Source organism: Pieris napi, chromosome W (assembly GCF_905475465.1).
Source record: "Pieris napi chromosome W, ilPieNapi1.2, whole genome shotgun sequence".
In the NCBI taxonomy this organism is placed as follows: domain Eukaryota; kingdom Metazoa; phylum Arthropoda; class Insecta; order Lepidoptera; family Pieridae; genus Pieris; species Pieris napi.
Window position 1 is genome coordinate 2,455,691 of NC_062258.1, and position 16,515 is coordinate 2,472,205.

Genomic DNA, 16,515 nt, shown 5'->3' on the forward strand with positions numbered 1-16,515 from the left:
CTTATAATATGCGCTATCTTGTGGTGTAATTTTTATCAAAATCCATAAGGTAGTTTTTGAGAAAATTAATTTTTGTACATTATTTAGTTAATTATGATCAAAACATTAAACATAATACATCAAAACGTTTCTAATAAAATACGCTATCTTGTGGTGTAATTTTTATCAAAATCCATTAGATAGTTTTTGAGAAAATTAATTTTTGTACATTATTTAGTCAATTATGATCAAAACATTAAACATAATACATCAAAACGTTTCTAATAAAATACGCTATCTTGTGGTGTAATTTTTATCAAAATGCATAAGATAGTTTTTGAGAAAATTAATTTTTGTACATTATTTAGTCAATTATGATCAAAACATTAAACATAATACATAAAAACGTTTCTAATAAAATACGCTATCTTGTGGTGTAATTTTTATCAAAATCCATAAGGTAGTTTTTGAGAAAATTATTTTTTGTACATTATTTAGTCAATTATGATCAAAACATTAAACATAATACATCAAAACGTTTCTAATAAAATACGCTATCTTGTGGTGTAATTTTTATCAAAATCCATAAGGTAGTTTTTGAGAAAATTAATTTTTGTACATTATTTAGTCAATTATGATCAAAACATGAAACATAATACATCAAAACGTTTCCAATAAAATAATACATCAAAACGTTTCTTATAATATGCGCTATATTGTGGTGTAATTTTTATCAAAATCCATAAGGTAGTTTTTGACAAAATTAATTTTTGTACATTATTTAGTTAATTATGATCAAAACATTAAACATAATACATCAAAACGTTTTTAATAAAATACGCTATCTTGTGGTGTAATTTTTATCAAAATCCATAAGGTAGTTTTTGAGAAAATTATTTTTTGTACATTTTTTAGTCAATTATGATCAAAACATTAAACATAATACATCAAAACGTTTTTAATAAAATACGCTATCTTGTGGTGTAATTTTTATCAAAATCCATAAGGTAGTTTTTGAGAAAATTAATTTTTGTACATTATTTAGTCAATTATGATCAAAACATGAAACATAATACATCAAAACGTTTCCAATAAAATAATACATCAAAACGTTTCTTATAATATGCGCTATCTTGTGGTGTAATTTTTATCAAAATCCATAAGGTAGTTTTTGAGAAAATTAATTTTTGTACATTATTTAGTTAATTATGATCAAAACATTAAACATAATACATCAAAACGTTTCTAATAAAATACGCTATCTTGTGGTGTAATTTTTATCAAAATCCATAAGGTAGTTTTTGAGAAAATTATTTTTTGTACATTATTTAGTCAATTATGATTAAAACATTAAACATAATACATCAAAACGTTTCTAATAAAATACGCTATCTTGTGGTGTAATTTTTATCACAATCCATAAGGTAGTTTTTGAGAAAATTATTTTTTGTACATTATTTAGTCAATTATGATCAAAACATTAAACATAATACATCAAAACGTTTCTAATAAAATACGCTATCTTGTGGTGTAATTTTTATCAAAATCCATAAGGTAGTTTTTGAGAAAATTAATTTTTGTACATTATTTAGTCAATTATGATCAAAACATGAAACATAATACATCAAAACGTTTCCAATAAAATAATACATCAAAACGTTTCTTATAATATGCGCTATATTGTGGTGTAATTTTTATCAAAATCCATAAGGTAGTTTTTGACAAAATTAATTTTTGTACATTATTTAGTTAATTATGATCAAAACATTAAACATAATACATCAAAACGTTTTTAATAAAATACGCTATCTTGTGGTGTAATTTTTATCAAAATCCATAAGGTAGTTTTTGAGAAAATTATTTTTTGTACATTATTTAGTCAATTATGATCAAAACATTAAACATAATACATCAAAACGTTTCTAATAAAATACGCTATCTTGTGGTGTAATTTTTATCAAAATCCATAAGGTAGTTTTTGAGAAAATTAATTTTTGTACATTATTTAGTCAATTATGATCAAAACATGAAACATAATACATCAAAACGTTTCTTATAATATGCGCTATCTTGTGGTGTAATTTTTATCAAAATCCATAAGGTAGTTTTTGAGAAAATTAATTTTTGTACATTATTTAGTTAATTATGATCAAAACATTAAACATAATACATCAAAACGTTTCTAATAAAATACGCTATCTTGTGGTGTAATTTTTATCAAAATCCATTAGATAGTTTTTGAGAAAATTAATTTTTGTACATTATTTAGTCAATTATGATCAAAACATTAAACATAATACATCAAAACGTTTCTAATAAAATACGCTATCTTGTGGTGTAATTTTTATCAAAATGCATAAGATAGTTTTTGAGAAAATTAATTTTTGTACATTATTTAGTCAATTATGATCAAAACATTAAACATAATACATAAAAACGTTTCTAATAAAATACGCTATCTTGTGGTGTAATTTTTATCAAAATCCATAAGGTAGTTTTTGAGAAAATTAATTTTTGTACATTATTTAGTCAATTATGATCAAAACATTAAACATAATACATAAAAACGTTTCTAATAAAATACGCTATCTTGTGGTGTAATTTTTATCAAAATCCATAAGGTAGTTTTTGAGAAAATTAATTTTTGTACATTATTTAGTCCATTATGATCAAAACATTAAACATAATACATCAAAACGTTTCTAATAAAATAGGCTATCTTGTGGTGTAATTTTTATCAAAATCCATAAGGTAGTTTTTGAGAAAATTAATTTTTGTACATTATTTAGTTAATTATGATCAAAACATTAAACATAATACATCAAAACGTTTTTAATAAAATACGCTATCTTGTGGTGTAATTTTTATCAAAATCCATAAGGTAGTTTTTGATAAAATTATTTTTTGTACATTTTTTAGTCAATTATGATCAAAACATTAAACATAATACATCAAAACGTTTCTAATAAAATACGCTATCTTGTGGTGTAATTTTTATCAAAATCCATAAGGTAGTTTTTGATAAAATTATTTTTTGTACATTTTTTAGTCAATTATGATCAAAACATTAAACATAATACATCAAAACGTTTCTAATAAAATACGCTATCTTGTGGTGTAATTTTTATCAAAATCCATAAGGTAGTTTTTGATAAAATTATTTTTTGTACATTTTTTAGTCAATTATGATCAAAACATTAAACATAATACATCAAAACGTTTCTAATAAAATACGCTATCTTGTGGTGTAATTTTTATCAAAATCCATTAGATAGTTTTTGAGAAAATGAATTTTTGTACATTATTTAGTCAATTATGATCAAAACATTAAACATAATACATCAAAACGTTTCTAATAAAATAGGCTATCTTGTGGTGTAATTTTTATCAAAATCCATTAGGTAGTTTTTGAGAAAATTAATTTTTGTACATTATTTAGTCAATTATGATCAAAACATTAAACATAATACATCAAAACGTTTCCAATAAAATAATACATCAAAACGTTTCTAATAAAATACGCTATCTTGTGGTGTAATTTTTATCAAAATCCATAAGGTAGTTTTTGAGAAAATTAATTTTTGTACATTATTTAGTCCATTATGATCAAAACATTAAACATAATACATCAAAACGTTTCTAATAAAATAGGCTATCTTGTGGCTTAATTTTTATCAAAATCCATTAGGTAGTTTTTGAGAAAATGAATTTTTGTACATTATTTAGTCAATTATGATCAAAACATTAAACATAATACATCAAAACGTTTCTAATAAAATACGCTATCTTGTGGTGTAATTTTTATCAAAATCCATAAGGTAGTTTTTGAGAAAATTAATTTTTGTACATTATTTAGTCAATTATGATCAAAACATTAAACATAATACATCAAAACGTTTCCAATAAAATAATACATCAAAACGTTTCTAATAAAATACGCTATCTTGTGGTGTAATTTTTATCAAAATCCATAAGGTAGTTTTTGAGAAAATTAATTTTTGTACATTATTTAGTCCATTATGATCAAAACATTAAACATAATACATCAAAACGTTTCTAATAAAATAGGCTATCTTGTGGTGTAATTTTTATCAAAATCCATAAGGTAGTTTTTGACAAAATTATTTTTTGTACATTATTTAGTCAATTATGATCAAAACATTAAACATAATACATCAAAACGTTTCTAATAAAATACGCTATCTTGTGGTGTAATTTTTATCAAAATCCATAAGGTAGTTTTTGAGAAAATTAATTTTTGTACATTATTTAGTCAATTATGATCAAAACATGAAACATAATACATCAAAACGTTTCCAATAAAATAATACATCAAAACGTTTCTTATAATATGCGCTATCTTGTGGTGTAATTTTTATCAAAATCCATAAGGTAGTTTTTGAGAAAATTATTTTTTGTACATTTTTTAGTCAATTATGATCAAAACATTAAACATAATACATCAAAACGTTTCTAATAAAATACGCTATCTTGTGATGTAATTTTTATCAAAATCCATAAGGTAGTTTTTGAGAAAATTAATTTTTGTACATTATTTAGTCAATTATGATCAAAACATGAAACATAATACATCAAAACGTTTCCAATAAAATAATACATCAAAACGTTTCTTATAATATGCGCTATCTTGTGGTGTAATTTTTATCAAAATCCATAAGGTAGTTTTTGAGAAAATTAATTTTTGTACATTATTTAGTCAATTATGATCAAAACATGAAACATAATACATCAAAACGTTTCCAATAAAATAATACATCAAAACGTTTCTTATAATATGCGCTATCTTGTGGTGTAATTTTTATCAAAATCCATAAGGTAGTTTTTGAGAAAATTAATTTTTGTACATTATTTAGTCAATTATGATCAAAACATGAAACATAATACATCAAAACGTTTCCAATAAAATAATACATCAAAACGTTTCTTATAATATGCGCTATCTTATGGTGTAATTTTTATCAAAATCCATAAGGTAGTTTTTGAGAAAATTAATTTTTGTACATTATTTAGTTAATTATGATCAAAACATTAAACATAATACATCAAAACGTTTCTAATAAAATACGCTATCTTGTGGTGTAATTTTTATCAAAATCCATAAGGTAGTTTTTGAGAAAATTATTTTTTGTACATTATTTAGTCAATTATGATCAAAACATTAAACATAATACATCAAAACGTTTCCAATAAAATAATACATCAAAACGTTTCTTATAATATGCGCTATCATGTGGTGTAATTTTTATCAAAATCCATAAGGTAGTTTTTGAGAAAATTAATTTTTGTACATTATTTAGTTAATTATGATCAAAACATTAAGCATAATACATCAAAACGTTTCTAATAAAATACGCTATCTTGTGGTGTAATTTTTATCAAAATCCATAAGGTAGTTTTTGAGAAAATTATTTTTTGTACATTATTTAGTCAATTATGATTAAAACATTAAACATAATACATCAAAACGTTTCTAATAAAATACGCTATCTTGTGGTGTAATTTTTATCAAAATCCATAAGGTAGTTTTTGACAAAATTATTTTTTGTACATTATTTAGTCAATTATGATCAAAACATTAAACATAATACATCAAAACGTTTCTAATAAAATACGCTATCTTGTGGTGTAATTTTTATCAAAATCCATAAGGTAGTTTTTGAGAAAATTAATTTTTGTACATTATTTAGTCAATTATGATCAAAACATGAAACATAATACATCAAAACGTTTCCAATAAAATAATACATCAAAACGTTTCTTATAATATGCGCTATCTTGTGGTGTAATTTTTATCAAAATCCATAAGGTAGTTTTTGAGAAAATTAATTTTTGTACATTATTTAGTTAATTATGATCAAAACATTAAACATAATACATCAAAACGTTTCTAATAAAATACGCTATCTTGTGGTGTAATTTTTATCAAAATCCATAAGGTAGTTTTTGAGAAAATTATTTTTTGTACATTATTTAGTCAATTATGATTAAAACATTAAACATAATACATCAAAACGTTTCTAATAAAATACGCTATCTTGTGGTGTAATTTTTATCAAAATCCATAAGGTAGTTTTTGAGAAAATTATTTTTTGTACATTATTTAGTCAATTATGATCAAAACATTAAACATAATACATCAAAACGTTTCTAGTAAAATACGCTATCTTGTGGTGTAATTTTTATCAAAATCCATAAGGTAGTTTTTGAGAAAATTAATTTTTGTACATTATTTAGTCAATTATGATCAAAACATGAAACATAATACATCAAAACGTTTCCAATAAAATAATACATCAAAACGTTTCTTATAATATGCGCTATCTTGTGGTGTAATTTTTATCAAAATCCATAAGGTAGTTTTTGAGAAAATTAATTTTTGTACATTATTTAGTTAATTATGATCAAAACATTAAACATAATACATCAAAACGTTTCTTATAATATGCGCTATCTTGTGGTGTAATTTTTATCAAAATCCATAAGGTAGTTTTTGAGAAAATTAATTTTTGTACATTATTTAGTTAATTATTATCAAAACATTAAACATAATACATCAAAACGTTTCTAATAAAATACGCTATCTTGTGGTGTAATTTTTATCAAAATCCATAAGGTAGTTTTTGAGAAAATTATTTTTTGTACATTATTTAGTCAATTATGATTAAAACATTAAACATAATACATCAAAACGTTTCTAATAAAATACGCTATCTTGTGGTGTAATTTTTATCAAAATCCATAAGGTAGTTTTTGAGAAAATTAATTTTTGTACATTATTTAGTTAATTATGATCAAAACATTAAACATAATACATCAAAACGTTTTTAATAAAATACGCTATCTTGTGGTGTAATTTTTATCAAAATCCATAAGGTAGTTTTTGATAAAATTATTTTTTGTACATTTTTTAGTCAATTATGATCAAAACATTAAACATAATACATCAAAACGTTTCTAATAAAATACGCTATCTTGTGGTGTAATTTTTATCAAAATCCATTAGATAGTTTTTGAGAAAATTAATTTTTGTACATTATTTAGTCAATTATGATCAAAACATTAAACATAATACATCAAAACGTTTCTAATAAAATACGCTATCTTGTGGTGTAATTTTTATCAAAATGCATAAGATAGTTTTTGAGAAAATTAATTTTTGTACATTATTTAGTCAATTATGATCAAAACATTAAACATAATACATAAAAACGTTTCTAATAAAATACGCTATCTTGTGGTGTAATTTTTATCAAAATCCATAAGGTAGTTTTTGAGAAAATTAATTTTTGTACATTATTTAGTCCATTATGATCAAAACATTAAACATAATACATCAAAACGTTTCTAATAAAATAGGCTATCTTGTGGTGTAATTTTTATCAAAATCCATTAGGTAGTTTTTGAGAAAATTAATTTTTGTACATTATTTAGTCAATTATGATCAAAACATTAAACATAATACATCAAAACGTTTCTAATAAAATACGCTATCTTGTGGTGTAATTTTTATCAAAATCCATAAGGTAGTTTTTGAGAAAATTAATTTTTGTACATTATTTAGTCAATTATGATCAAAACATGAAACATAATACATCAAAACGTTTCCAATAAAATAATACATCAAAACGTTTCTTATAATATGCGCTATCTTGTGGTGTAATTTTTATCAAAATCCATAAGGTAGTTTTTGAGAAAATTATTTTTTGTACATTATTTAGTCAATTATGATCAAAACATGAAACATAATACATCAAAACGTTTCCAATAAAATAATACATCAAAACGTTTCTTATAATATGCGCTATCTTGTGGTGTAATTTTTATCAAAATCCATAAGGTAGTTTTTGAGAAAATTATTTTTTGTACATTTTTTAGTCAATTATGATCAAAACATTAAACATAATACATCAAAACGTTTCTAATAAAATACGCTATCTTGTGGTGTAATTTTTATCAAAATCCATAAGGTAGTTTTTGAGAAAATTAATTTTTGTACATTATTTAGTCAATTATGATCAAAACATGAAACATAATACATCAAAACGTTTCCAATAAAATAATACATCAAAACGTTTCTTATAATATGCGCTATCTTGTGGTGTAATTTTTATCAAAATCCATAAGGTAGTTTTTGAGAAAATTAATTTTTGTACATTATTTAGTTAATTATGATCAAAACATTAAACATAATACATCAAAACGTTTCTAATAAAATACGCTATCTTGTGGTGTAATTTTTATCAAAATCCATAAGGTAGTTTTTGAGAAAATTATTTTTTGTACATTATTTAGTCAATTATGATTAAAACATTAAACATAATACATCAAAACGTTTCTAATAAAATACGCTATCTTGTGGTGTAATTTTTATCACAATCCATAAGGTAGTTTTTGAGAAAATTATTTTTTGTACATTATTTAGTCAATTATGATCAAAACATTAAACATAATACATCAAAACGTTTCTAATAAAATACGCTATCTTGTGGTGTAATTTTTATCAAAATCCATAAGGTAGTTTTTGAGAAAATTAATTTTTGTACATTATTTAGTCAATTATGATCAAAACATGAAACATAATACATCAAAACGTTTCCAATAAAATAATACATCAAAACGTTTCTTATAATATGCGCTATCTTGTGGTGTAATTTTTATCAAAATGCATAAGATAGTTTTTGAGAAAATTAATTTTTGTACATTATTTAGTCAATTATGATCAAAACATTAAACATAATACATAAAAACGTTTCTAATAAAATACGCTATCTTGTGGTGTAATTTTTATCAAAATCCATAAGGTAGTTTTTGAGAAAATTAATTTTTGTACATTATTTAGTCCATTATGATCAAAACATTAAACATAATACATCAAAACGTTTCTAATAAAATAGGCTATCTTGTGGTGTAATTTTTATCAAAATCCATTAGGTAGTTTTTGAGAAAATTAATTTTTGTACATTATTTAGTCAATTATGATCAAAACATTAAACATAATACATCAAAACGTTTCTAATAAAATACGCTATCTTGTGGTGTAATTTTTATCAAAATCCATAAGGTAGTTTTTGAGAAAATTAATTTTTGTACATTATTTAGTCAATTATGATCAAAACATGAAACATAATACATCAAAACGTTTCCAATAAAATAATACATCAAAACGTTTCTTATAATATGCGCTATCTTGTGGTGTAATTTTTATCAAAATCCATAAGGTAGTTTTTGAGAAAATTATTTTTTGTACATTATTTAGTCAATTATGATCAAAACATGAAACATAATACATCAAAACGTTTCCAATAAAATAATACATCAAAACGTTTCTTATAATATGCGCTATCTTGTGGTGTAATTTTTATCAAAATCCATAAGGTAGTTTTTGAGAAAATTATTTTTTGTACATTATTTAGTCAATTATGATCAAAACATTAAACATAATACATCAAAACGTTTCTTATAAAATACGCTAACTTGTGATGTAATTTTTATCAAAATCCATAAGGTAGTTTTTGAGAAAATTAATTTTTGTACATTATTTAGTCAATTATGATCAAAACATGAAACATAATACATCAAAACGTTTCCAATAAAATAATACATCAAAACGTTTCTTATAATATGCGCTATCTTGTGGTGTAATTTTTATCAAAATCCATAAGGTAGTTTTTGAGAAAATTAATTTTTGTACATTATTTAGTCAATTATGATCAAAACATGAAACATAATACATCAAAACGTTTCCAATAAAATAATACATCAAAACGTTTCTTATAATATGCGCTATCTTGTGGTGTAATTTTTATCAAAATCCATAAGGTAGTTTTTGAGAAAATTAATTTTTGTACATTATTTAGTCAATTATGATCAAAACATGAAACATAATACATCAAAACATTTCCAATAAAATAATACATCAAAACGTTTCTTATAATATGCGCTATCTTATGGTGTAATTTTTATCAAAATCCATAAGGTAGTTTTTGAGAAAATTAATTTTTGTACATTATTTAGTTAATTATGATCAAAACATTAAACATAATACATCAAAACGTTTCTAATAAAAGACGCTATCTTGTGGTGTAATTTTTATCAAAATCCATAAGGTAGTTTTTGAGAAAATTATTTTTTGTACATTATTTAGTCAATTATGATCAAAACATTAAACATAATACATCAAAACGTTTCTAATAAAATACGCTATCTTGTGGTGTAATTTTTATCAAAATCCATAAGGTAGTTTTTGAGAAAATTAATTTTTGTACATTATTTAGTCAATTATGATCAAAACATGAAACATAATACATCAAAACGTTTCCAATAAAATAATACATCAAAACGTTTCTTATAATATGCGCTATTTTGTGGTGTAATTTTTATCAAAATCCATAAGGTAGTTTTTGAGAAAATTAATTTTTGTACATTATTTAGTTAATTATGATCAAAACATTAAACATAATACATCAAAACGTTTCTAATAAAATACGCTATCTTGTGGTGTAATTTTTATCAAAATCCATAAGGTAGTTTTTGAGAAAATTATTTTTTGTACATTATTTAGTCAATTATGATTAAAATATTAAACATAATACATCAAAACGTTTCTAATAAAATACGCTATCTTGTGGTGTAATTTTTATCAAAATCCATAAGGTAGTTTTTGACAAAATTATTTTTTGTACATTATTTAGTCAATTATGATCAAAACATTAAACATAATACATCAAAACGTTTCTAATAAAATACGCTATCTTGTGGTGTAATTTTTATCAAAATCCATAAGGTAGTTTTTGAGAAAATTAATTTTTGTACATTATTTAGTCAATTATGATCAAAACATGAAACATAATACATCAAAACGTTTCCAATAAAATAATACATCAAAACGTTTCTTATAATATGCGCTATCTTGTGGTGTAATTTTTATCAAAATCCATAAGGTAGTTTTTGAGAAAATTAATTTTTGTACATTATTTAGTTAATTATGATCAAAACATTAATTATCCAGTCTATACCTGTGGCTCTGTGTTGTAGAGAGCAGCAGTGTCTATGTGTCGGTATCCAACATCTATGGCGTCTTCAACAGCCTTCTCTATGGAGTCATCTTGCACTTCAGCTAGTAGCCCCTGTCAAAAAATAAATAATATAAGTCTTGGCCCGTAGGGTTCATTTAAGGTTTAAGTTTGCGCCTGTGACCCCTCTGTTGGCCTTAAGGCCCTTTAGGTCTGCTCGGAATGTTTAGGAGAGCGTAGCTCAAAGTCAAAATAACGTTATTCATATAGGTACATACAAGTACACTTATGAACGTCAGAAAAGAAGTTAAACAAATTTTACATTTACATCCAGTTCGCAAGTCAAGGGCGTAGAGCGGGCAAGAAGAACTGGCAAGAAAGTTTCCGCCACCCTTTTTAATTGCTAAGTTTTGAGTCATACAAATTGTTTGAACTGGAGCAAATCGATCCCAAGGATTAGGATCATTTATTATATTCGTCGAATTTATAAAAAGCTTTATTGATTAACTTACGTTTAACGAGGGCTTTGAATTTATTCAGTGATAATTCTCTAATTTCGGTTGGGAGTTTGTTGTAAAAACGAATACAATTTCAGGAGGAAATAGAGGCGGGAGAGGACAAAAGAGGCCTTCTTGCGAACGGCAGTACATGTCGCTATCGAGCGTGACTCCTAGGTATTTGACGGACCTTTGCCACGTAATGCCATCCTTTCCCGTATAGTTACCTCTTTTTTGAGGCGAAATTTTTCCCGAGATTGAGCGAGAGCATCGGAGTTGCCCCTGGCAAAGAGAAACTGCGACGCTCTTCTCGGGATTGAAAGCCCCACTTTCGAAAACTAGCGCCTAGCGACGTGGTTGCAGTCTGGAGTCTGTCCACAATGACACTTCTTTCTTTATGGGTGGTATAGAGAGCCGGTAATAAATAAATTGTAAATGGGATTTATTTCTATGGCATACTTTTGATATCGCGTTTTACATATGCACAACGCTGATGAATTAATAATAAAAAATTGTGCGTGTACCTACTAGGTGTACACACGTAAGAAGTGAAACTTCTTTATGATCTTATTTTTCGAAAAATGATCTACTATATGCAACTTTACAGAAATGCGTTAAATTAGATACAGTTTAACAAAAGGCTTTTATTATCATAGACATGAATACAAATATTTCATTTTACCTTATTACTACGAAGATTATTATAGAATTTCATTAATTGTAATAGAATTATTACTATCATTGTTATCGTTATTATATATTTTTGTTATTAATGGCTTCGAATCTCTTCGGATCAACCGTGGTATGGACAAGAAAAAGATGGCGCGTAACCGAAAAATGTGACGGTAAATTTTTTTCCAACGCCGATAAAGAAGTTTGACTTCAAAAAGCAAATTCGCGGGTAACCGAAAAACGTGACGATTTGCTACAAAATTTCTCCCATACGTCGATAAAGAAGTTTCATTCCAACGCCGATAAAGAAGTTTCACTTCAATAAATCTAGAAAGAATATGATTAAAATTCGTAATAACGATTACTTTTAAGAAGTACTTTTTTGAATGCTCGCCCGAACGTGTGCCATGAATTTGTTAGCAACCTGAAACCGGTCCTAAACTAAGTTTGTCAATGTTTTTTATTCCAAATGGTTTTAACAAAAATCCAAAACTTACAAAGCAGGCACACAGGATTTATTTGACAGACGGGAGCTATACTTTGCCGTGGCAGCTTTAAGCATGACTTTCGTGTGTCAAAAACTTATTATGTATATCTGTAACTTACTTCTGGAGTCACACCAAGCCAGGTGCCAAGTCCAAATGTGGGCATAAGGTTCCCATCGTTCAGCCTAACCGCTGGAGCCAGACCTGGAGAGCCGGTCGCCTAAAACATAGTTTAAAAATTTATATGTATAAACTAAAAAACCTTTTCAAGAGAGCTGCATTTATTGCAGATAAAATATAATAAGAAATTGACAGTGTTGGCTTAATGGCTCTCATCCCTGAGGTCGTAGAACCCAGGCTGTCCACCAATGGACTTTTAATGCGCATTTAACATTCGCTCGTACGAAGGAAAACATACGTACGGAGGAATCGTGCCTTAGACCCTAACGTAGCCTTGCTAAGCTGATCACCTGCTTATAGGCAAGTAGGTGATCAGCCTCCTGACACATGATCATGAAACACATACAGAAATCTGAAGCCCAGTCCTAAAAAAGGTTGTAGCGCCAATGATTTTTTAAATAATTTATAAGCAGACTGTCTGCTAGAGACGACTAGAACCATTTAGATATGAAAAAAATGCTATTATTACGTCAAATACGCGTTTGATCTAAATTAAAAAATAATATAAAAACCAGCCTTTCTATCCTTCCTGTCCATAGTTCAGCAAATCTCATAATTAAAATTTTAAGGGCATCTCTTCAAACTTTGAGATTGCTGGCTTGGAAGAAGCTAGAAACGCTTTCTTAATTGCAGGCCCAGGTCAAAATTTTCCATTTTCTCTAAATTCACAGAGGAGCTGGGACGACATAAATTGCAAATTGACTTATGACTATCTTTTCAGCTGTAATACGGGTTCGGACCGAAGAGCTGGCAGCTACCTCGGACAAAGAATTAGTCTAGCTATTCAAAGGGGAAACGCTGCCAGTTAAGTATCTTTGGAACCTTGCCTAAAGGGACTCCTTAATAATATATTTTAGTTATTATATTTTAAGGTTATTTATTGTTTTTATTGTTCTTTAATTAATGATATGCAAATAATTGAATAAATAAAATTGAACATTTTTAAGAAACTCTATGAGACGAGACAGTTTATGTAACTTGGCTATTCTGTATATAGAAATATATATACACAATATAACGCCAAACTTTTAAAGACTTTACTGGTAGTAGAGGTAATTCCAAACCGATACGACTTAGGGGCCTTCGAAGAGCGTTCCCTACCCATTTAATGCGAGTGGAACAGAGAGTGAATAAAAAACAAATCGTTATAATCAGTCAAAATAACTTACCACACAAAGAACACTTCGCAAACACAATAATAAAATTAAATACAACATATTACACGTCCATTCAAACAAATGAGTTACAATACAGTGAATACACTGACCTCTGATCAATATTTTGTCAAAGAATAACATGTAATAGATTTGGATTTATACGGTTTAACAGTAAATAAATCAGTGGCGCCCTTTTTAGGTCTGGGCCTCGTTTCTGTCTCATTTGTCAATCTAATAGTAGCTGATCAGTCTCCTGTGCTTACACACGCCGTCGTGTTGAGTCTAAGGCCCGATACTTCACGTTGTTTTCCTGAAAGTTCGTTGGTACACAGCGGGTTCTACGACCTCAGAGATGTAAGTCGCACACTGAAGCCACTAGGCCAATACTGCTCTTTTAACAGAAACCTAGTATTAAAAACCACTTCCAAACCTCCTGGTGTTGCGGGTGGTGATAGGCGTCCTGAGGGGGGTCCTGTGTGCGAAGTCCATGGGGGGTATCACTTAACATCAAGTGAGCCTCCTTTTGGTCTATACATCTACCACCTCTTACTTCCATAAGTAGGGGTTTTTAAGGCACTTTTTGTATACCACCAGCAACCCAGCTGCGCACTAAAGTATTTATTAATTATAAAAGGCTGACAACGCACTTTCAAGCCTTCTAGAAGTATCAGTGTCCATGGGCGACGGTATCAGGTATCAGATGAATCTTCTGCCCATTAACCCCATGTTGATCAAGAACAGTTTCATTCTAAATAACAATGTCTACGAATATACTTTATAAAAGACTTTTTAACAACAAAATTAACTAAAATATTAACGGTTAGTTCTACGCATTCTTTAATCTATGGCACTGGTTCACCTTGAAAAAGCTTTGATGGAAACTTTAAACTTTAAATATTATATCTAATCGGTAAAACATGTTTTTCAGTTATAATACGTGGGTAACACTGAAAATGTTTAGAATTGGCCAGTTAGAAACATTGCTAATGAAAACTTTTTTGAATTTCAATTTTAGAACTCTTTGGTAACCTAATGTAGTATATTGCATTCATTTGTCATTGTGAATTGGAGGCAAATGTAAAACTCTTGTTATACGTGAAAATGAACCTAACGCGAGAAAATTTTCGGTCAATGATTTATTATGACTTCCGTTGTGGGCTTACTCAACAACAAAACTATGATAGGCTGCGATTAGCATTTCTTAATGAAGCCCCATCTCGTGCCACTATTTACAGTTGGTTTAACGAGTTTAAGCGTGGACATAGCAATCTCAATGATGATCCGCATGAGGGACGTTCTTTAACAGCGACTACTGAAGATATCATCAGTGCTGTGCGACGTGTGATACAGGAAGATAAAAGAGTGACCTATCAGCAGATACGGGCAAGCCTAGGCATTGGTATGAATCAAGTTCAAAAAATATTACACGAACAGTTAGGCGTAAGGAAGCTTTGTACCAGAAGGATTCCCCATACTTTAACCGATGACCAGAAACACCTTCGCATGGACTGGTGTCGCCAAATGTTAGATAAGTTCAATAGAAGAGACCCCTAAGGAAGAATGGGCCCACTGCTTTTGTCAGTGGTTACATCGAATGCGACGATGTTTAGAGAGGAACGGAGATTACTTCGAAAAACAATAAAAGTATTGGCAACTTTCTACATTAAGCCGTTTTTCATTTTCTAAACATTTTCAGTGTTACCTAGGTATCTGCGGTGTTGGAGCTTAAAAAATTGGGAAGAACTTGTTCTTCTCGTTTTATGAGGTTCGAGAACTATTTTTTAATGAATAAATGATATTTTATTTAGTATAATATATATTTATTCACACACAAATATACAGTATTTTCAATATTCTTAACCTACACAGTAATAATTAAAATTAATTAATAGAAAAGAAAAAACAATCTTAAAATGGTCTCCGTGTACCTTTAATACTGGCATTTTCTCGCTGTATTGCGATACTTATTCGTTGAGGAAAGTGCCAGCTCTGGGGTCACCTACCAGTCGCCAACTTAAATCTTTAATTAGATGTACACTTAACCCCAACGACCCAAGAGTGGAACAAGAAGGGAAAAGAATCGTAGTTGGATGAAATACTCTTATTTTTTTGCCGTCTTCTCAGCGGCTGCTCCAGCTTTTGTGCTTGTACGAGGGAAGTGAAACAGGGCTAACGCGTCCACACAACTAGCAATTAGCATACTTTACCAAAGCCCGTTCCATCCTCCAATGGATCAAAGACATCCAATCAGGCCGCTGCCATTAAATACATAAGATACTCAATATCGCTACTGTGTACTCTGCAAACATATAAAGATGTCGAGAGCGGAGACAGTATTCAGTAGCAACGTCTTAGTATTGTAAGTCTTTAAAATTTTGTCATTACACTCATTAAAACCGCTATAAATTTAAACTCAGTGATTTAAAACAAAAATATTTTTAGGAATAAAACATTAAAGGGATAAACTGAATTAAAGTAAGTAAGTAGTTATAGGGGCAGTACTTTGATTGGC

At 27.4% G+C, this 16,515-nt stretch overlaps 2 protein-coding genes across 2 annotated transcripts in view; one reads left to right on the forward strand and one right to left on the reverse strand.

The window, feature by feature from the left end:
• The window catches only part of LOC125062028 (aldo-keto reductase AKR2E4-like), a 243,300-nt gene extending 229,182 nt beyond the window's left edge, over positions 1-14,118 (reverse strand). Inside the window, exons 1-3 of the mRNA XM_047667644.1 lie at positions 14,016-14,118; positions 12,788-12,886; positions 11,016-11,126 (exon numbers count right to left, since the gene is read on the reverse strand). Coding sequence (XP_047523600.1) covers positions 11,016-11,126; positions 12,788-12,886; positions 14,016-14,063 — 258 coding nt within the window. The 5' untranslated portion in view covers positions 14,064-14,118. The remainder of the gene's footprint in view (positions 1-11,015; positions 11,127-12,787; positions 12,887-14,015) is intronic.
• Positions 14,119-15,104: 986 nt separating this feature from the next.
• On the forward strand, positions 15,105-15,557 carry LOC125062015. Its single transcript, XM_047667628.1, has one exon. It carries the CDS (start codon positions 15,105-15,107, stop codon positions 15,555-15,557), a length of 453 nt encoding a protein of 150 aa, XP_047523584.1.
• Positions 15,558-16,515: the final 958 nt, after the last annotated feature.

Bases quoted from the DNA above. Each gene is read 5' to 3' on its own strand.
- LOC125062015 (XM_047667628.1), top strand. From the start codon at position 15,105: ATGAACCTAACGCGAGAAAATTTTCGGTCAATGATTTATTATGACTTC.